The sequence below is a fragment of the Muscardinus avellanarius genome (assembly GCF_963383645.1).
Source record: "Muscardinus avellanarius genome assembly, chromosome: 17".
Lineage (NCBI taxonomy): Eukaryota > Metazoa > Chordata > Mammalia > Rodentia > Gliridae > Muscardinus > Muscardinus avellanarius.
In genome coordinates, this window is record NC_137803.1 from 56,950,789 (window position 1) to 56,971,925 (window position 21,137).

General features: G+C 50.2%; 1 protein-coding gene across 3 annotated transcripts; it reads right to left on the bottom strand.

Annotated features, from left to right (window-relative positions):
• Window positions 1-379: 379 nt before the first annotated feature.
• Window positions 380-13,932, bottom strand: TYMS (thymidylate synthetase; the record flags this gene model as incomplete). 3 transcript variants are annotated; one of them, XM_080714827.1, is made up of 7 exons in its annotated part: window positions 380-517; window positions 1,717-1,788; window positions 3,536-3,711; window positions 5,106-5,207; window positions 9,445-9,619; window positions 12,326-12,399; window positions 13,728-13,932. In XM_080714827.1, the coding sequence occupies 7 exons, from the start codon at window positions 13,930-13,932 to the stop codon at window positions 380-382; spliced, it is 942 nt and encodes a 313-aa protein (XP_080570953.1). The 3 variants fall into 3 exon arrangements, with proteins under 3 accessions (XP_080570953.1, XP_080570954.1, XP_080570955.1); XM_080714828.1 differs by lacking the exon at window positions 5,106-5,207; XM_080714829.1 differs by lacking the exons at window positions 9,445-9,619; window positions 12,326-12,399.
• Window positions 13,933-21,137: the final 7,205 nt, after the last annotated feature.

A 21,137-nucleotide genomic window follows, 5' to 3' on the forward strand; every position in this document is an offset into this window, starting at 1 on the left:
CGTGGTGGGCATGCTTGTCATCCCTGTGCTTGGGAGGCGGAGACAGGAGGATGGAGCAGGTTCAAAGGCAGCCGCGCTGGCTTTAAGGGACCCTGTTTCCAAATAAAAAGTATAAAATAGGTCTGGGAGTGTAGCCCGGAGGTAGAAGGGCTTCCAGGAACCCCAGTGCCACCAAAAAAAAAAAAAAAAGTTTATGTAACATCAAATCCCCAGCCTTCCTCATGAAGAGCTGGACTTGAGACACGTTTTGTCAATTTTCACCCTCTCACATGAGCTGACGAAGCTGAGCACGGGCTGCTGCTGCTAAAAGAACCAGCTCGGTCTGCGGCGGCAACATCTCGAGAAGGGAATGAGTAACCTGAGGACCCTCTCGCCCACTCTAAACAGCCATTTCCATTTTAATGGCTGGATGTGGGTTGTAGCCTTCAATCTGAAAGTCGTCCACCTTGAAGTCATCAATGGTCTCAACCTTCCGGAGGATCTTGAGCTTTGGGAAGGGTCTTGGCTCTCGCTGGAGCTAAAAACAAAAGCAGACCGTTCTCTGGCTGTTTGTGCGCCCCGCGGCTCCGTGAAACGCGCACGCGGCCTTTTATCTGCAGAACGTTACTCTACAGGTGTGCGAGGGGAGGCACCCTGCGACTGGGGGACGACCAGCGGCTCCTGCACAGGCAGGAGAAGAGACGCTGTTCGGCGGCGTCAGGGGCCCTCGACCCCTGGCAAGTCTGTTAAAGACAGGGAGGTCGTCCTTCCGCGTCACAGCATCACGCGGCATGGCTCCCTGAGTCCCACAGCCCCTGCTTCACTGTCCCTGGCAGAAGGGAGGAAGAGATGGCATCTCTGGACACCTCCCAGAAGGGGTGTGAGCCGGGACTCCCGGGACGAGCCCGGGTGAGTGGGGCTGCTGGCGGCCATGACCCGGAGCTGGGGTGATGGGCGGTGGGCGCGGCCAGCTGGCCAGGAGGGGCTGCCCAGCCTGCAGCACCGGCACTCAAGAGACAGACCACGCTCCCCAAAGGGAACCCTTAGACCTCATCTGGGAGAGGTTGAAAGTAAAGCGCTTTTTATTTATTTTTTTTGGCAGTACTGGGGATGGAACCCTGGGCCATTCTATCTCCAAACTGTATCCCCAGCCCTATTTTTTATTCTTTACTTTGAAACAGGGTCTCACCGAGTTACAAACAGCCTCACCTAAGTAGCCGAGGCTGGCCTCGAACCTGTAATCCTCCTGTCTTGGCCTCCGACATGCTGGGTTTACAAGCATGCGCCACCATGCCCGGCTAGTAAAGAGCTTTTTAGTCTAAATTTTTTTCTTGTGGTTTGAGCTCACATTTTTACTGCCTGTTCAAGTCATCACCTGTTGGCTGCTATACCTTGGGGACTTGACCCTGGTATTCTAGTCAGCGTAAAATTAAGAAGAAAACATTTGTATTTCAATTTTCCTTCATGCAAAAAGGAATTAAAATGCCAATGCGGGGAAGATCCCAAACCCCCTTCCCCCACTGAGGCTTCTTTCTGGTACTGGTGCTTAGTACCACAGAGTATCTGTCACGTTCAATGCCTGGAGCTGCTGAGGCAGGTACTGGCCTCACCCTCCCCGGCACTCTTCCCTGAGTGCAGGCAGACTCATCTTCGTCCCAGACGCCGTCAAGCAGTGCCACACGCCCTCCATAATCAGCCTGTCAGGAGGCAGGACCACGCGCAAGGGGCGATTCTCACCTGAGTCTTCAGCGGCTCCACGTGGTTCAGGTAAATATGCGCATCTCCCAAAGTGTGGACGAATTCACCTGGCTAAATAAACCCCACGGCACAGTCAAGGCCTTAGTTTCAATTCCTTTAAAACGCGTTATTTAAATACACATCAGCTGGGGCACACATTTATAATTGCAGTACTTGGGAGGCTGACACAGGAGGATTGCAGGTTCAGAGCCAGCCTCGGCTACTTAGTGAAGCCCTCTGCAAAACAGGGCTGGGGTGTAGCTCGGAGACACAATGCTCCTGGGTTCCGTCCCTACTACCAAAAGTAAATTTAAAAATAAGTACATATAAAAATACATTATATAGAGCCGGGCGTGGTGGCGCACGCTTGTAATCCCACCATTTGGGTGGCTGAGACCGGAGGATTGCAGACAGCCTCAGCTACTTAGACCCTGTTTCAAAATAAAGAATAAAAAGTAGGGCTGGGGGTGTAGCTCGGAAGCAGAACCCCCCTGGGTTCCATCACCAGTACCACCAAAAACCAAACATATATCTCAAGGCTATTGAAAAAAGAATTTAACCAGTGTGGCTTTTGAGAAAAGTTACATTAGAAACAACCTGCATGAACTTGTGAGTGTCTATAAACCACAATGGCCAGGAGCCCCACAGAGGCTTCCAGAGTAAGCCAGGTCATATCTTATTTACATGTATTAAACTTTATTCACTTATTTTTGGGGTAGTAGAAATTGAATGCAGAGGCATTCTATCTCTGAGCTGTACCCCCGGCCCTTTTTATTTTGAGACAGGGCGATCAGATGTTACTGAGGCTGGTGTCAAACCCGTGATTCTCTTATCTCAGCCTCCCAAATACTGGAATTCCAGGCACGTACCATGATGGTCAGCAGTTTCGTTGCTGTTTACTAGGGATTGAACCCGGGAGCATTCTACCTCCGCGGTTCACCCCTAGACCTTTAGTTTTGTTTTGAAACAGGGTCTTGCTAGGTTGTTAAGAATCTCGCTATATTCCTGAGTCTGGCTTTGAACCTACAATCCTCCGATCACAGCCTTCCAAGTACTGGGATTACAGCCATGGGCATTCTACCTCTGAGGCACACACTCCTATTTAGCTTTTATTTTGAAGCAGGGTCTCACTAGGTTGACCAGAGTCTCAGTACCTGTTGAGGCTGTCCTAAATCCTACAATCCTCTCATTGTCAACCTATCCAAGTCCTGGGATCACAGCCATGCACCACCACATCCGGCTCGGGCTCAGATTGTTTTGTGTGTGTGTGTGTGGTGCTAGGATTGAACCCAAGGGGCAGTCAAACCACCCAGCTATACCCCCAGCCCGATTTTTAAAAAAAATTCTTTATTTTGAAATAGGGTCACGCTACGTTGCAGAGGACCTCACTGTGTAGCGGAGGCTGGCTACAAATCTGGATCCTCCCCTCTCAGCCTCCTTAGTACTGGGATTACAAGCGCACACCCACCACGCCCAGCTCTGGCTCAGATTTTTTTTTTTTTTCAGTGCTGGGGATGGAACCCAAGAGCTTTCTACTTCTGAGCTACACCCCCCAGGCCTATTTTTTTTTTATTTTGAAACAGGGTCTCACTAAGTTGCAAAGGGCCTCACTAAGTAGCCGAGGCTGTCCTCGAACCACAATCCTCCTGACTTAGCCTTCCAAATGCTGGGATTACAAGCGTGTGCCACCGCACCCAACTCTGGCTCACATTTCAATACTAACCAGAGACTGAATTCTCTGCAGTTATTTTTTCCCTGTCAAAGAACTTAGGAGCCCGTGCAGCATGCTGGCTGCACCCGTGCGCGCCCAGACGCCCACCTGCAGGCCGGTGACGTGCGCGATCATGCAGGTGAGCAGCGCGTAGCTGGCGATGTTGAAGGGCACGCCCAGGCCCATGTCTCCTGACCGCTGGTACAGCTGGCAGGACAGCTCGCCGTTCACCACGTAGAACTGGCAGAGAGCGTGGCACGGAGGCAGCGCCATCAGGGGGAGATCTGAGGAGCAGCAGGGCCAGGGGAACAGGGCTGTGAGCAGGAGAGCTGGGAAACCGCAGCCGCCTCGCAGGGAGACCATGAGCCCATCAGCCACAGGGAGCCCACGGCCCGGACCTTCCCGCTGCTGGCCTCACTCCCACAGAGAGGCCCGAGGCAAATGGAGGCAGATGCACCCTTATGCTAGAGCAACGCCCTTCCCTCCAACCTGGGTTTAAGGATTTGTGCTTCCTTTGTGACATCAAACTGCAAATAGCAAGCTGGGCGTGGTGGGCACGCTTATAATCCCAGCATTCAGTAGGCTGAGACTGGAGGATCGGGGTTTGGGGACAGGCTCAGCTACTTAGTGAGGCTCTTTGAAACTCAGTAAGACTGTTTCAAAATAAAGAATAAAAAATAGGGCTGGGAGTGTAGCTCAGAGGTTGAATGCCCCTGGGTTCCATCCCCAGTACTGAAAAAAAAAAAAAAATAAAAAATAAAAAATAAAAAAAAAAACACCTAGAAACAAACTAGGCATGGTGGTGCATGGTACACTCTTATAATCCCAGTACTTGGGAGGCTGAGACAGGAGGACTGCAGAATTATTGCCAGTTTCTGCTACTTAGTGAGGCCCTCCGCAACTTAGTGAGACCCTGTTTCAAACTAAAAAGTAAAATAGGGCTGGAAAGTGTAGCTCAGAGGTAAAATGCCCCTGTGTTCAATCCCCAGCACCAAAAACAAAAATCCCACCCAAAACAAACTCTAGTAACAGTAAGGTGGAGGTAATCTAAAACTTCATCTAGTAAAATAAAAAAGTTAGCTGGGCCAGGCATGGTGGCGCACACTTGTAATCCCAGTACTTGGGAGGCTGAGACCAGAGGATTGCAGGTTCCCGGCCAGCCTCAGCTACTTAGTGAGGCCCTTTGCAACTCAGTGAGAACCTGTTTCCAAATAAAGAATAAAAAAAATAAATAAATAAGGCTGGGGTGTAGCTCGGAGGTAGAATACCTCTGGGTTCAATCCCCAATACCAAAAAAAAAAGCTAGCTGGGCATGATGGTACGTGCCTATAATCTCAGTTCTTGGGAGGCCAAGACACAAAGTGTGCAGGTTTGAAACCAGCCTCAGCAACTTAGGCTGTCAATAACTTAGCAAGACCTTGTTTTAATAAAAATAAGGCTGGAGGTGTAACCTGGAGGTAGAATGACCCTGGGTTCAATCCCCAGCACCACAAAAATACATGTTAAAGTCCTATTTTTCCTAGGCAATTTGAAACTCCTTCTGGAAAAGCAAGAATACATGCCTAAGATCATCTGGGCCCAGGCCCGGGACAGGAAGGTGTCAATGGAGCCAGCTGCACACCACAGCTGGACAGGGCGGCTCCCAGGCCCACGTGACTAGGGTGAGCGGCGCCACTACCTTTTGGGTTCCAAGCACACATGATGATCCTCCTGTCGTCGGGGTTGGTTTTGATGGTGTCGATCACCTTCTGCAGCTGGTCGACGCCTTGGCCTGAATAGTCTGTGGAATTGTCAAGAGACGCAGCTGTGTTAACCACAGCCTCTCGCTGCTTCAAAATCAAAAATGAAATAGGGCTGGGCGTGGGTGTGCACCCCCAGCCTGATTTTACTGTTTTTGAAGTCGTCGGGGAGAGGGAGAGAAAAGGAGAGAGGATGGGGGAGAGAAAAGGGGATTCAGATAAAAAGAGAGGAAACTTCCTTCAGTCCTGGAGTTCGGAGGCTCTCTGGGAGGGGATTAGGTTGTGACCGTCAGGACGGAGCCCTTGATCACATTCTGGTGTCTTTACAAGAGGGAGCGAGACCAGGAGACGCACGCGTGGCTCTCACGTCTTGTCATGTTGATTCCTCGGCCACCTCAGGACTGCCCGTGAGAAGCCCACCGCCAGATGCCAGCCCTTGAACTTTCAGAATGTGGGCTAAATAAATTCTTTTCCCCATAACATTATCCATTTTCAGGTATTTTATTATAGTAACAACAAACCAGACTTAGGAATCCACCAGCAACGATCCTAGATTCTTCCAGTGGTCTCTCTAACCATTAACCATTCTATTCTTTTTTTTTTTTTGCAGTACTGGGCATGGAACCCAGGGGGATTCTACCTCCGAGCTACACCCTCAGCCCTATTTTTTTTTTTTTATTATTTTTGAAATAGGGTCTCACTGGGTTGCAGAGGGCCTAAGTAGTAGCTGAGGCTGGCTGCAAACTGATCTTCCTGTCTCAGCCTCCCAAATGCTGGGATTACAAGCGTGTGCCACCACGCCCGGCTAACCATTAACCATTTTTATCACTTGACTGACACAGTCTAGTTTACCCTCGTTCCACAGAAAGGATTGAGTCTTAACTAGATTATGGCTTTCCATATACATTCCAACTAATGGCACTGTGTCCTGACACAGGCAATACCCTGCGTACCCTTCCATCCAGACAGCAGCCGAAACGCATTTCCTGTAAATACCAGGAAAGCCTTATGATCACACCAGCTTGTCCAGTTCCTCCCAGTCCTGCTCTCGAGTCTGATTCCCGACCTTCCTGCTGAGAACTGGGAGCCGAGAGTGGTTTGTTAACACACGTGCAGAGTTTCGCACACTCCTGACTAAACATCACCTAACTGGTGTCAGACAATGTTCTAGACAGGGGAAAGTCCTCTCGTGATCACAATCCCCAAAAAGGTTAATACTAAAGATCTGTAAAACATGAGCGAGTGGGGCAGGCTGGCAAAGGCCACCAGCTATGTGGGAAGCTGAGGCAGGAGGATTGTAAATGAGACCAGTCTAGGCAACTCGGCAGGAACCCATTTCAAAGAGGCCGGAAGCCGGGCGTGGTGGCGCACGCTTGTAACCCCAGCATTTGGGAGGCTGAGACCTGAGGATCGCGGTTCACAGACAGCCTCAGCTACTTAGGGAGGCCCTGTGCAACTCAGTGAGACCCTGTTTCAAAATAAAGAATAAAAAACTAGGGCTGGGGTGTAGCTTGGAGGTAGAATGCCCCTGAGTCCCACCAAAAAAAAAAAAAAAAAAAGGCTGGAGATGTAGTCGGAGAACAGCACGTCACTGCTAACTAGTACTCATTATTTTAAAATATCCTGAAGCTTCCACCAAGGCTCTTCCTCCAATTACTTCATCTGTTTTTGCAGCTGCCCTTCTGTTCTAAAGATGAAACAGCACTTCCTGTGGGTTGGTTACTTCAATAAGTACGGCGTCATTATGCTCAGGATTTAAGTGGATTCTGAAATATTATAGGCATCTGGCTGGTAATTAAGGGAGACCTAGAAGCAAGGTCATTTTAATTAAGAAAGATAACAAGAGAGCTGGGTAACCCCAGTACTCGGGAGGCTGATAGGAGGATCACAGGTTCAAGGACAGCCTCGGCAAAAAGCGAGTCCCTGAATAATTGAGTGAGAAACTGCTTCAAAATAAAAGAATAAAAGCCAGGCGTGGTGGCGCACGCTTGTTTCCAGTACTTGGGAGCCTGAGGCAGGAGGATTGCAGGTTTGCAGTAGCCTCAGCTACATAGAGAGGTCCTCTGCAACTTAGTGAGATTCTATTTCAAAATAAATAAAGCCAGCCGGACGTGGTGGCACATGTTTGTAATCCCAGCATTCGCATTTGGGAGGCTGAGACCAGAGGATGGCAGTTTCCGGACAGCCTCGGCTACTTAGTGAGGCCCTCCCCAACTCAGTAAGACTTGTTTCAAAATAAAGAATAAAAGCTGGGCGTGGGGGCGCACGCTTGTAATCCCCGCGCAAAGATAGGAGGATCCCGCAGGTTCGAGGCCAGCCTTGCTGGCTTAAGAGACCCTGTTTCCAAATAAAAAAGTATAAAATAGGTCTGGGAGTGTAGCCTGAAGGTAGAAAGCTTTCCAGGAACCCCAGTACCACCAAAAAAAAAAACAGGGCAGGGGGTGTAGCTCGGAGGTTGAATGCCCCTGGGTTCCATCCCCAGGCCTGCAAAAATAAATAAACAAACAAACAAATAAAGCCAGCATTGTGGCACACACTTGTCATCCCAGCATTCGGGAGGCTGAGACAGGAGGATCACAGTGCACGAACAGCCTCAGCTATTTAGTGAGGCCCTGACAACTCAGTGAGACCCTGTTTCAAAATAAAGAATAAAAAATAGGGCTGGGATTGTCACTTGCAGGTAGAATGCCCCTGGGTTCCATCCTCAGTACTGCAAATTAAATAAATAAATAAATATAAAAATAAAAGGGCTAGGAGTGTAGCTTGGAAGTAGAATACCCCTGGGTTCTATCCTCAGTACTGCAAAAAAATAAAATAAAATAAAATGGGGCTGGAGTATAGCTCACAGATAGGATGTCCCTGGATTCATCCCCAGTAAAACACACGCGCGCATGCACACACAAACACACACTACACAAAATACCGGTTTTGCCAATGAATGTGACTTTGCACTTTGACGCATGCCGAGCTCTCCTGTGGGCCTGGCTCCCCGAGCCCTGGCTGCAGCCCCTCCCGGCAGCGGCTTGGCGGTGCAACTCAGCAAGGGCATGGCATGGCTGTGCCACCTCCACCCTCTTCCAGAGCCTGCTCCATCGCGCTCTCACTAAACACTAACCGCCGTTCTCTTTCCCTAGCCCCTGGCAACCCCATTCTTCTTACTCCCTCCACAAGTTCACCCATGCTCTTTTTATTTTTGGTACTAGAGATTAAACCCATGTGTACCACCGAGCTATGCCTCCAGCCCTATTTTTAACACCGCAACAGGGTCGAAGTTACATCTTGCTGGCCTCAAACCCGCGAGTCTCCTGCCCCAGCCTCAGTACTGGGATCACACGTGTGTGCCAACCGCATCCAGCTACCATTTCTTCCTGAGATTGCCAACATTAAATCCCTCCAGGTATCAGAGGGTAAGCTATAACTGTCGTGTGTGTGTGTGTGTGTGTGTGTGTGTGTTGAGGGGGTGCTGGGGATGGAACCTCGGGGCATTCTCCCTCCAAGCTACACCCATCTCTTATTCTTTTATTTTGAAACAGGGCCTAAGTTGCAGAAGGCCTACGTGGCTGAGGCTGGCCGCAAACCCGCACTCCTCCTGTCCCAGCTTCCCAGGTACTGGAATCACCGCACCTGGCTGACTGTCCCCTTTAAATGAGACACTCTCCAGATCGCTGGCCCTGGCCCAGCCAGTAACTGTCCCTTCCTGTACAGGTGTGTGCAAATGCCCAGGGGTGACATTGGCTTCTTCAACTCTTGAGTAAGGACTGGAGACCTAGGAAGACCAGCGGGCTGGGCTCTGAAACACAGCAAGTGGCATCACCAACAGAAGAGGGGGAGGCCAAGTGTCCCCTTCTTCCTCTCTGCCAGCGAATGGGGAGGAAGGTGACCGACACGGCTCATCACACCAGCCCCCTACCGCGCGCTAGCAGCTCAGCCTGTAAACCCCGTGATGATCCCGGGCACCCTGCCCCACAGCTCGGCTTCCTTCCTCCCCATTCTCCAACACTGACACCAGCCCTGGCGCTACCTGCAAGAGACACAGAAAGTTCCAGGCACCCGAGTGTATCCCGACCATCGCGACCTTTAGTGGGGACCCCCCCACTGCACCCCGCGCAGCCCCTCACGATGTCACCGCTCACCTGCTCCTGTGACAATAACTTGTTCTGCAGTGCTGGAACCCCCGGCTCACAGGCCAGGCAAGCACTGTACCACTGAGCCCCAGCCCGCACACGGCACGGACGCGCGCCAGGAAGGGTGCTAGGGAAACCAAGGCACCGCTGTTACCTGAATCCATATCTTTATATTCTGCCCCAAAATGCCTCCACTGGAAGCCATAGACTGGACCCAGGTCCCCTTCCTGGCGGCCGGAGAAGCCCAGGTTGTCCAGAAAGCCTCGAGATCCGTTGGCATCCCAGATCTTCACGCCCCTGGAGGACAGCTCCTTGGCATTTGTGGATCCCTGAGGACAAGAGCAAAGGTGCCCGGGTGAGCCGAGCCGCCCAGGCGACGCCCCCGCCAGCCAGGCCTCCAGCCCGTGCCGCCAGGCGGAAGGGGCCCGGACCACAGCGGTGCTGCTGGCCCCCACCTCGATTGTCTTTGAACCTGCAATCCTCCTGCCTCAGCCTCCCAAGTACTGGGTTTATAAGTGTGTCCCACCATGCCCCACTGACTCCTTTTTTTCTCCTTTTTTTTAAAAATAGTACTAAGGATTGAACCCAGGGGCATTCTACCTCTGAGCTACATCCGCAGCCCGATGTTTTATTCTTTATTTTGAAACGGTCTCACTAAGTGGTGGGGGCTGGCCGCAAACCTGAGATCCTCCTGTCTCAGCCTCCCAAGTACTGAGATTACCACACCCAGCTGTTTCCTTTTGAAGGTCTCAAATCTTCCTTCTAGGGCTGGGGATGTAGCTCAGTGGTATAGCACTGGCCTCGCATGCACAGGGCTCTGGGTTCTAACCCAGCACCAAAAAAAAAAAAAAAGCAAGCCAGGCAAAGTGGTGCCCTTGCAATCCAATCCTAGTACTTGGGAGGCTGAAACAGGAGGACTGCAGTTCGCGGCCAGCCTCAGCTACTTAGTGAGACCCTTTTTCAGGAGGATCATGGTTTGTAGACAGCCTCAACTACTACTTAGTGAAGCCCTTTGCAACTCAGTGAGACCCTGTTTCAAAATAAAGAGTACAAAAAAATAGGGCTGGGGGTGTAACTTGGAGGTAGAATGCCCCTGGGTTCCATCTCTAGTACTATGGAAAACAAAACAAAACAAAAGCCAGGTATGGTGCATGCCTGTAATCTCAGTACTTGGGAGGCTGAGACAGGAGGATTGTGGTTCAAAGACAGCCTCAGCTACTTAGGCCCTTTGCAACTCAGTGAGACCTTGTTTCAAAAAATACAGAATAAAAAATAGGGCTGGGGGTGTCGCTTGGAGATAGAATGCCCCTGGGTTGCATCCCCAGCACCGCAATAAGTAATAAATAAATAAATAAATAAATAAGGCCCCTGGGTTCCATCCCCAGCACTGCAATAAATAAATAATAAATAAATACATAAATAAGGGCTGGGGGTACAGCTTGGAGCACCCTGGGTTTAATCTGAGCATCCCTCTCAAGCCAGAGGCTCACTATCAGTTGAGGGGCCAACACAAAACACATTCCCAAGAGCACAGAACCAGGACAGGCTGGATTGGACCCAAATGTCAACCTCGGTGGGTCTTACGGTGTGCAGGCCCAGGAGCAGGTGAGCCAGGCCGAGGGCCGTACAGGCGGGACCCCAGCTGACATATCCCAGGCCAAGCGGCTCCTGAGACGGCTCCTCAGACACGCCGCGGCCCGCGCTGGCTCTGGAGCCGGGCGAGGGAGCTTGGCCTGCCCGCTGCTGTGCTGGGCACTCCAGCCGGCCCAGGGCCCCCTCGGCCTTTGATGACTATTCAGCAATCGCTACGTGTTGGGGGCCAAGCATGGGTGGGGGGCTGTGCTCTAGGCTCCTAGAGCCAAAACAGCCAAACAGACCTAGTCTCCAGCGTCCAGAGATTATAAGGCATTTTACATTTGCCCAACTTTCCCCATCCCGCCCAAGGCTAGAGGGAGAGCTGGCCACGCATCAAAGGTCACACCCTCTGGAGAAAAGGGGGGGGGTCTAGAGAGTGTCAAGTGCCAGAGGCCTCCATGGGTGTGGCCCAGGGTCTGGAGATAAGCAAGGGGACCTGGGTGGGCGGGGCACAGAAGGCCAGAGCTGCAGAGGGAGCTCCAGGAAGGCCCTGGGCTCTTACTGAGGGGAATGAGAACGCTCTGGCTCTGGGCTGAGGAGGCCATGATCCGGCCTTTGCTTTATTGGTTATTATACTGATTATTTACTTTTTGTGTGCCCTGTACTGGGGACTGAACCCAGGGGCGTTCTACCACTGAGCTACATTCCCAGCCCCTTTTTGCCTTTAACCCAGAGACATCTACCTCCAAGTTATACACCTAGCTTGATTTTATTTTTTATTTGGAAATAGGAGTCTCGCTAAAATGCAGAGGGGCTCACTAAGCTGCAGCTGGCTTCAAACACGGGATCCTCCTGTCTCAGCCTCCCAAGTACTGGGATTACAAGCGCACACCACCACGCCTGGCTGCCCTTGAACCTGTGGTCCTCCTGTCTCAGCATTCTTAAGTACTGAGATCACATGCACCCCCCCCACCCAGCCATGATGGGATTTTTTTTTGTGTGGCAGTGGGATTAAACCCAAGGGCATTCTACCTCTGAGCTACACCCTCAGAGCTAAGATTTATTTCTTTTTGTTGTTGTTGTTTGTTTTTTTGGTGGTACTGGGGGTAGAACCTAGAGGCTTTCTACCTCCGGGCTATACTCCCAGACCTATTTTATACTTTATTCGGAAACAGGGTCTCGCTAAGTTGCTGAGAGCCTAAGTAGCTGAGGCTGGCTTCGAACCGTGCGATCCTCCTGTCTCAGCCTCCCAAGCGCGGGGATTACAAGCGTGGGCCACCACGCCCGGCTTTTACTCTTTATTTTGAAACAGGGTCTCACTAAGTTGTGGAGGGCCTCACTAAGTAGCTGAGCCTGGCCAGAACCTGTGATCCTCCCGTCTCAGCCTCCCAAATACTGAGATTATAGGCATGGGCTCACTGAGAACAGACCGTCAGTGCTTCCGACAGCAGCACTGTTACCTTGATAAACCACAGCAACTCCTCCAAAACACCCTTCCAGAACACACGTTTGGTTGTCAGAAGAGGAAATTCATCTGAAAAACAGTTTGGTCATGGGAATACAACACATTACTCAATTTTCCCTGTGGAAGAAAACTGCCCCAGGAAGGAGAGGCCTGGAGTGATCCCAGGAACCTGTGGAAAATTTAAAAATATTCCTAAAGCAAACGGACCTCTATCACTTCTTATTCTGGTACCAGGGACTGAAACCAGGGGCACCCTATTTTTTCTTTCTTTCTTTCTTTCTTTCTTTCTTTCTTTCTTTCTTTCTTTCTTTCTTTTGGTGCTGGGGGTGAAACAGAGGCTTTCTAGTACTGGGCTACACTCCCAGACCTATTTTATATTTTATTTGGAAACAGGGTCTCACTAAGTAGCTGAGGCTGGCTTCGAACCTGCGGGATCCTCCTGTCTCAGCCTCCCAAGCTCAGGGATTGCAAGCGTGCGCCACCACTCCCGGCTTTAGGGACACCCTATTCTGAGCTACACCCCCAACCCTTTTTTTGTTGTTCTGACAGAGTTTTGTTACGTTGCGGGGGTGGGGGGAGGCTGCATTAGAACCTTCTATCCTTTCTCAGCCTCCCAAGATCACAGGTGTGCACCACCACACCCCGCTCATTTTAGTACACCCCTAAAAGGGACTGTTTAAACACTTTTATGAACGATCTCACAATTCTATTTAATCATAATAACGCTCCGAAAGAGACCTTTATGATCATTTTACAGGCTCCAGGAAGTAACAGAAGTTTGCACAGCGTACAGCTTAGGGGGCAAACGCGGAGGGAGTGCCGAGATAGGTAAATGACGTGTAAGTTATTTCTAAATGCGGGGAGTCCACGTTATTGGCCGAAAGAGGGGAGGAGGGGTCTGAATTTGGCGGGCTCAGCTCCCGTTTCTAGGTTTTAAATGAAGGCGGGTAAGCGAAAACCCGCCAAAAAGCCCAGGATCCCGCCCAGCTGCGCGCTTTCCCGCCCGCGCTGCCCCGCCCCTCACATTTTCGCTCCGGTTTTTAGAAACTTGCCGGGCAGCCGGGCGTGGGGCGCGGGCTCGTCCTCCCAGTGCTTGGGAGGCTAGGACGGGAGGACCGCGGTTCGGCCTCAGCTGCTGCGCGAGGCCCTTGGCAACTCAGTGGGACCCTGTTTCAAAATAATAAAAAACGGGGCTGGGGCGAGGTCGGGGGTACAATGCCGCTGGGTTCCACCCCCAATACTGGGGAAAAAAAAAAAAAAACGTGCAAAGCAAGACATGCAATGTGGGAAGAGGGTCCTGCCCGGGCCGGCCGCCCACTCTGCCGCGCGCGGGGGCCCCGCAGCACCCATGGCCACCCCGCCCGCCGCGCCCATGGGCGCCGTCCTCCCGCGCTCACCTCGCAGGCTGTAGCGCGCCTGCAGGCCGAACACCGACAGCGTGCCGGTGCCCGTGCGGTCCTCCTTCCTGGAGCCGCGGCGCAGGATGTGCTCCACCTGGCCCAGGTACTGCCGCTCGCCGTGCGGCGGCCGCGGCTCGGCGCCCCGCTCCAGCGCGGCGGGCGGCACCGGGGCGCACGGCAGCTCCGAGCCGGCGGCGGGCATGCTGCGGACTGGACGCCGGAGCTCCGGGCGGCGCGCCGACCCGCGGCAGGCCCCGCCCCTTCCGGCGGCAGGCCCCGCCCCCGCCGCCCCGCCCCCGGGAGCGCGCCGAGACGCCGCGGAGTCGCCGGCCAGCCTTGGGCCTGCGGGCAGCCCCCGGAGCACGCTGGGGGGCTCCAGCCCGGGAGCTTAGTCTCTCTGGTTGCAAAGTTTTAGTCCAGAAGCGTCTCTCTGTTGCAAAGTTTCAGCCCAGAAGCAGCTCTAGTTGCAAAGGTTTGGAGTCCTTAACAACCAGGAGAAAACCTGGGACAACTCCTGCCTGTTCATACACTCTGTTTTTGTTTGTGGTCCTGGGGACTGAACCAAGGGCGTTCTTTCTCCGGGTTACACCCCCCAGCCCTATTTCTGTGTGTGTGTGTGTGTGTGTGTGTGTGTGTGTGTTACTGGGATGGAACCCAGAGGCCTTCTATCTCCGGGCTATACTCCCAGACCTATTTTCTATTTGATTTGGAAACAGGGTCTCACTAAGTTGCTGAGGGCCTCACTAAGTAGCCGAGGCTGGCTTCGAACTTGTGCGATCCTCCTGTCTCAGCCTCCCAAGCGCTGGGCTTACAAGGGTGCGCTACCACGCCCGGCCTCCACAAAAAAGTATTAATAAACAAGTGTGAAGGTATATGCCTGCAATCCCAGTACTTGGGAGGCTGGGACAGGAGGATCATCGCAGGTTTTAGGCCAGCGTCAGCAATTTAGTGAGACCCTGTTTGCAAAATGAAAAATAAAGTAAAATAGAAAGTGTGGCTCAAAGGTATAACACCTGTTTGTTCAATTTCCAGCACCTCCCCATACACAAAGTACTAATACACGTTATAGCCGGGCGTGGTGGCGCACGCTTGTCATCCCAGCATTCAGGAGGCTGAGACCGGAGGATTGCGGTTCGCAGACAGCCTCGGCAACTCAGTGAGACCCTGTTTCAAATTAAAGAATAAAAAAACAGGGCAGGGGTGTAGCTCGGAGGTTGAATGCCCCCGGACCCGCCAAAAAAAAAAAAAAATACACATGTTGTATATACAACATCCATTTGCATCAATTGTTTATTGACCATAGAGTGGATAGTCAATACTTTTTTATTTTGACTATGTCTGGAGATATGAAGAAGAGGGTGTGAGTTCTGCTGAAACATTAAACTTTATTGACTGAGACAGTGTTACTGGGGATGGAGCCCAGGGGCGTTCTGCCTCCGAGCTACACCCCCAGCCGGATTTTTTACTCTTTATTGTGAAACAAGGTCTCACTGAGTTGCAGAGGGCCTCACTAAGTAGCTGAGGCTGGCCATGAACCAGGATCCTCCTGTCTCAGCCTCCCAAGAACTGGGATTACAAGCGTGAGCCACAACACCTGGCCAGCTCTACTTTTTATTCTTTATTTTGATACAGGGTCTCACGGAATTGCACAGGGCCTAAGTAGCTGAGGCTGTCCGCAAACCGGGATCTTCTTGTCTCAGCCTCCCGAATGCTGGGATTACAAGCGTGCGCCACCACGCCCGGCTTATTTTTATTTTAAAACAGGGTCTGGATAGGTTGATGGCAATCTTCCTGTCTCAGATCCTGGGATTATAGGCAGGCACCTCTGCACCTGGCTGGGCGGTGTTCTAACGGGATGTGGGGCCCTACCTACTTCCTTCCTGTCTGCTCTTCGGTTGCCTGAGATGAGCCCAGCGCCCCCAGCCAACAAGCCGGCTGTGCTGTGCGGCGCCCAGGCCACAGGCCAGAGGGAGTCTGGCCACGCTGAGCCCAAAGCAAACCTCTCCTCCTGGAAGGCAACGACCTTGGGATTTGCCACAGTGCGGGGATGCTAACAGCCGATTCTGGCATCTCCTGCTGATGTGGACCTCTCAAGCACAAGTTAAAAATGTTTATGAAGGGGAAACATTCTGGGAGATGGTGGAGAAATATCTTTTATCTGCGGCCCTGCGTCAGCTGGTTGGTTAAGACAGGGCACAAAACGTTCACAAAATTAATGAAATCTCAAAGACCATTCACAGAATAGCTGGGCATTTTAGGTTAAAAAGAGGGAAAAGATACCAAGAACAGCCTAAGGAAGTGCTAAGCTGAGTGTGGTGGCCCAGGCTTGTGATTCCAGTACTTGGGAGACCGAGGCTGGAGGATCACAGGTCACAGCCAGCCTCTGCTACTTAGTGAGGCCCTCTGCAACTCAGTGAGACCTTGTTTCAAAATAAAGAGTTAAAAATAGGGCTGGGGGTGTAGCTTGGAGGTAGAATGCCCCTGGGTTCCATCCCCAGAACAGCAAAAAATAAAAAAGAAAGAAAAAGAAAAAAAGTAAATAAGGAAGTACTTTAGAAAACATTTCACAAGACCTGTCATGGGAACTGGGGCTTTAGTTATTAGGTTGTAGGAGGGCCTCCAAAGGCCACAGTCGGAGCCAAGTGTGGTGGTACACACTTGTAATCCCAGTCCTCGTGAGGCTGAGACAGAAGGATCAGGGTTCATGAACAGCCTCAGCTACTTAGTAAGGCCCTCTGCAACTTTTTTTTTTTTCTCTTTTGCGGGGTCTGGAGATGGAACCCAGGGGTCTTCGACCTCTGAGCTATACCCCCTGCCCTATTTTTAATTCTTTATTTTGAAACAGGGTCTCACTGAGTTGCAAAGAGCCTCACTAAGTAGCTGAGGCTGTCTGCGAACTGCGATCCTCCTGTCTCAGCCTCCCAAATGCTGGGATTGCAAGCATGAGCCACCACGCCCCGGATCGGCCCTCTGCAACTAACTAACTAACTAACTAAATAAATAAACAAACAAATAAACAATAAATAAATAAATAAAATAGGGGTGGTGGGTGTAGTCAGAGGTAAAATGCCCCTGGGTTCAATCCCCAGTGCCACAACACACACACAGGGTTTAGACAGGAATGGGGACCCAAGGAGTCTGGCTGACTTGCTTTTGGTGAATGGAACTGACTTGCCCAGTGGAGGCTGTGCTGGGAAGGTGGGGAACCACAGGAGTTCTGAAAGGAAGCCAGGCGAGTTGGCACAAGCTTGTAATCCCAGTATTTAGGAGGCTGAGACGGAGGATCGCAGATTCAAGACCAGCCTCAGCCACTTAGTGAGGCCCTTCACAACTTAATGAGGACCTGTTTCAAAATAAAGAATTAAAAAAATGAGCTGGGGGTGAATCTTGGAGGTAGAATGCCCCTGGGTTCAATCTCGAGTACTGCAAAATAATAATTATTATATTATATATCTTATTATTTCTGAAAGGACCCTCTAGTGTATGTCTTGAATGGGCCCGACCTGAATGTTGTGGGGTGCTAGTGTGCCCACGGAAACCCAACCACAGGCAGGTGTTTCCCCAACTCCGCACCACCCAAAAAACATCCCTCACATCTCCAACCACTGGCACGGCCCCAGGCTGCAAAGGCCCCAGGCCATCCAGTTGCACGCTGCCTCTGTCCGTATTTTCCTTAAGTTGTTTGGAACCTGGTCTAATTGTTCTGGCCAAATACCAACTGAATCGCGGGGTGACTCTCGGGACAGGAGAGTGCTCCCACCCTTCCTTCCTGGGAGAATCGTGTTTTGATAATAACGGAGGAGAGAATGGATTTTTTTAACTGGCTGCTCCGTAAATGTTGGCCGGAATGAATGACCCTCAAACATCATTCATTCATTCAGCAGTTTTTTTTGTCTTTTTGAGGATTGAACCCAGAAGGATTTTATCTCCATGCTACACCCCCAGTCCTTTTTATTTTTATTTTTTTGTTTTGAAACAGGGTCTTAAAAAAGAAAGAGAAACAGGGTCTTGTTAGATTGCTGAGTCTTGCTAAATTGCTGAGGCTGGACTTGAACCTGTGATCTTCATGTCTCATCCTCTCAAGTACTGGGATTACAAGCATGCACTACCACGCCCAGATTTGTATTATTTATTTATTTACTTATTTATTTTGTGGAACTGGGGGATGGAATCCAGGGGCATTCTACCTCCGATCTCCACCCCCAGCCCTATTTTTTTTATTCTTTATTTGAAAATAAGGTCTCACTAAATTGCAGAGGGCCTAAGTAGCTGAGGCTGGCCACGAACTTTCATCCACCTGTCTCAGCCTCCCAAGTTCTGGGATTACAAGTGTGCGCCACCACGCCCAGCTCATTTTTATTTTGAAACAGGGTCTCAACTAGGTTGATCCGGGTCTCACTGCTTGCTGAGGCTGTCCTTCAACCTGCGATCCTCCTGTCTCAGCCTCCCAAGTTCTGGGATCACAGGTGTGCACCGCCATGTCCAGCTCAGGATCCTTCATTTTGACTCAATTTGACTAGCCATTAAATTTCCAGTCAACACAAGTAAGTTAATAGTACATTATAATATCAAACTAGCATACTTTCCTGCAACTATATTTAATGCTTTAGCCCAAAGTGTGTTTCAGGATTTTCAGATCTCAGTTGAAGAGTTAATTCTTGTTGCAGCTGATCCTTTTACCTTAAAAAAAAAAAAAAGCAACAGTGACCAAAATACCAATTATTTATTTATATTTGGCATTTTTTTTCTTTGAGTAAAAAAGTTCAGAGTAAATTTAAGTTCCATTCACCAAAAGCCAGCCCTTAGCTGGGCGTGGTGGCACATGCTTGTAATCCCAGCATTTGGGAGGCTGAGACCAGAGGATCACGGTTCGCGGACAACCTCAGCTACTTTGTGAGGCCCTCCGCAACTCAGTGAGACCCTGTTTCAAAATAAAGAATAAAAAAAATTGGGCAGGGGGTGTAGCTCGGAGGCCAAATGCCCCTGGGTTCCATCCCCAGACCTGCAAAAAATAAAAAAATTAAAAAATAAAATAAAATAAAATAATGGAACCCAACATGTATTGGTATTCTTATTATCATTATTTGAAGAAATTGTCACAGCTCCCAGGCCTGTTGAACCCTTAAGATGGTCCCTGGGCTGGGGTGTAGCTTAGTGGTAAAGCAGTAGCTTAAATCACAGGAGGCCCTGGGTTCTATCCCAGCACCAAGATACATCCCCGAAAGATGGCCCCTTCTAATAGGAAGAGCTAAGTGTTTATTTTGCACTCTTTGTACACATAAGATTTGCTCAACAAACTTAATATTCATGACTCATTACCCTAGTTATAAAGCACTGTGTGAGAGTGGTGGCGCACGCTGGTAATCCCAGCATTTGGGAGGCTGAGACAGGAGGCTCGCGGTTCGAGAACAGCCTCGGCTACTTAGTGAAGCCCTTTGCAACTCAGTGAGACCCTGTTTCAAAATAAAAAATAAAAAATAGGACTGGGGGTGTCACTCGGAGGTAGAATGCGCCAGTTTCATCCCAACTACTGCAAAAAAAAAAAAAAAAAAAAAAAAGAAGGCAGCCATGGTAAAAATCCACCCACAAAAGCCTACTCTGTACTCAGGAAGTGACCAGCCATGACTGTTGATCCCAGGGAAAGTGGGAAAGTTTGAAGTAGGAAAATAAAATATATCACAAATCAGGCCCTTAGATCATTACAGCCCTTAGGGTCCTAGGTTACAAGATGAGAATTCCAGAGGAGGGCTCTGACATGTATTTCCCCCTATAGAGTACAATTTACTTATTTTTAAAATTTGTTATTTAATTAATTTTTAAAAATTGCAGTGCTGGAACCCAGGGACATTCTACCACTGGGCTACATCCCCAGCCCGATTTTTTTTTTTTCTTTATTTTGAAACAGGGTCTCACTAAGTTGCGGAAGGCCTAAGAAGCTGAGGCTGGCTGGAAACTGCCATTCTCCTGTCTCAGCCTCCCAAGCGCGGGGATTACAAGCGTGCGCCACCGTGCCCGGCCAATATACATTTTTAACTGATAACATTTTTAAGAAAGGGAAGGGGGAAGAGAGCACGGGCAGAGGGAAGGGATACAAGGATGAGAGGAAAGAGAAGGCAGGAGTGTGGGAAAGGAACTACGTCAAGCTCAAAGTCTCTTTCCCTACCAGAAACCCAACGGCCGTCTCTGACTCTCCTGTGTGGTCTTGCTAAGTCCTGAATCATTGTGTGTCTTGAACTCTTGGCTGGATACAGCCTTTGGAACAGAATCTTCTGGAATTCCTCATGGTCTCCTCCACAGTACCTGTGTCTTAGCCTAGTAGGTGCTAAAAAGATATTGGCTGACGGCTGGGTATGGTGGCCCATGCATGTAACCCCAGTACTGGGAGGTAAAAGGATGGCAAATTCGAGGCCAGCCAGGGGAAGCTAGCAAAACCCTGTCTCAAAAGAAAATTTTGAAAGTGGATATGGTGGTGCACGCGTGTAATCCCAGTACTTGGGAGGCTGAGACAGGAGGATCGCGGTGCTGGGGATAGAACCCAGGGGCATTCTTCCTTTGAGCCACACCCCAGCCCTATTTTATTTTTTATTTGGAAACAAGGTCTCAGATAGTTGCTGACAACCTCACTAAATTGTCAAGGCTGACCCTAAACCTGCGATCCACCTGTCTCAGCCTCCCAAGTACTGGGATTACAGGCATGCGCCACCAGGCCTGGCTTAAAAATGTTCAAATTTGATAGGCAGAAAATGGCATCCTAGCCGGGCGTGGTGGCGCATGCTTGTAACCCAGCATTCGAGAGGCTAAGACAGGAGGATCACGGTTCACGGCCAGCCTCAATGAGGCCCTTTGCAACTCAGTGAGATCTTGTTTCAAAATAAAGAATAAAAAATAGGGCTGAGGTGTAGCTTGGAGGAAGAATGCCCAGTACTGCAAAACATGAATGAATGAAAGAAAGAAGGAAAGGAAGGAAGGAAAGAAGGAAGGAAGGAAGGAAAGAAGGAAGGAAGATCTTGTTTGTTTTCATGCCTTTGATTATTATGAAGTTCAATATACTTTTCAGTAATTTTGGGGGGGGGTCTGGGGATAGAACCCACGGGCATTCTACCTCTGACTTATACCTCAGCCCTATTTTTATCCTTTATTTTGAAACAGGGTCTCACTAAGTTGCAGAGACCTCAGTAAGCGAACCTGCGATCCTCCTACCGCAGCCTCCCAAGTCAGAATTTGTGTGTGTGTGTGTGTGTGTGTGTGTGTGTGTGTGTGTGTGCACGCGCGCGCTAGGGATTGAACCTAGGGGCAGTCTACCTCTAAGCTAAACCCCAAGCCCTTTTTATTTTTACTTATTTATTATTTATTTATTTTTTGCAGTACTGGGATGGAACCCAGGGGCATTCTACCTCTAAGTGACAC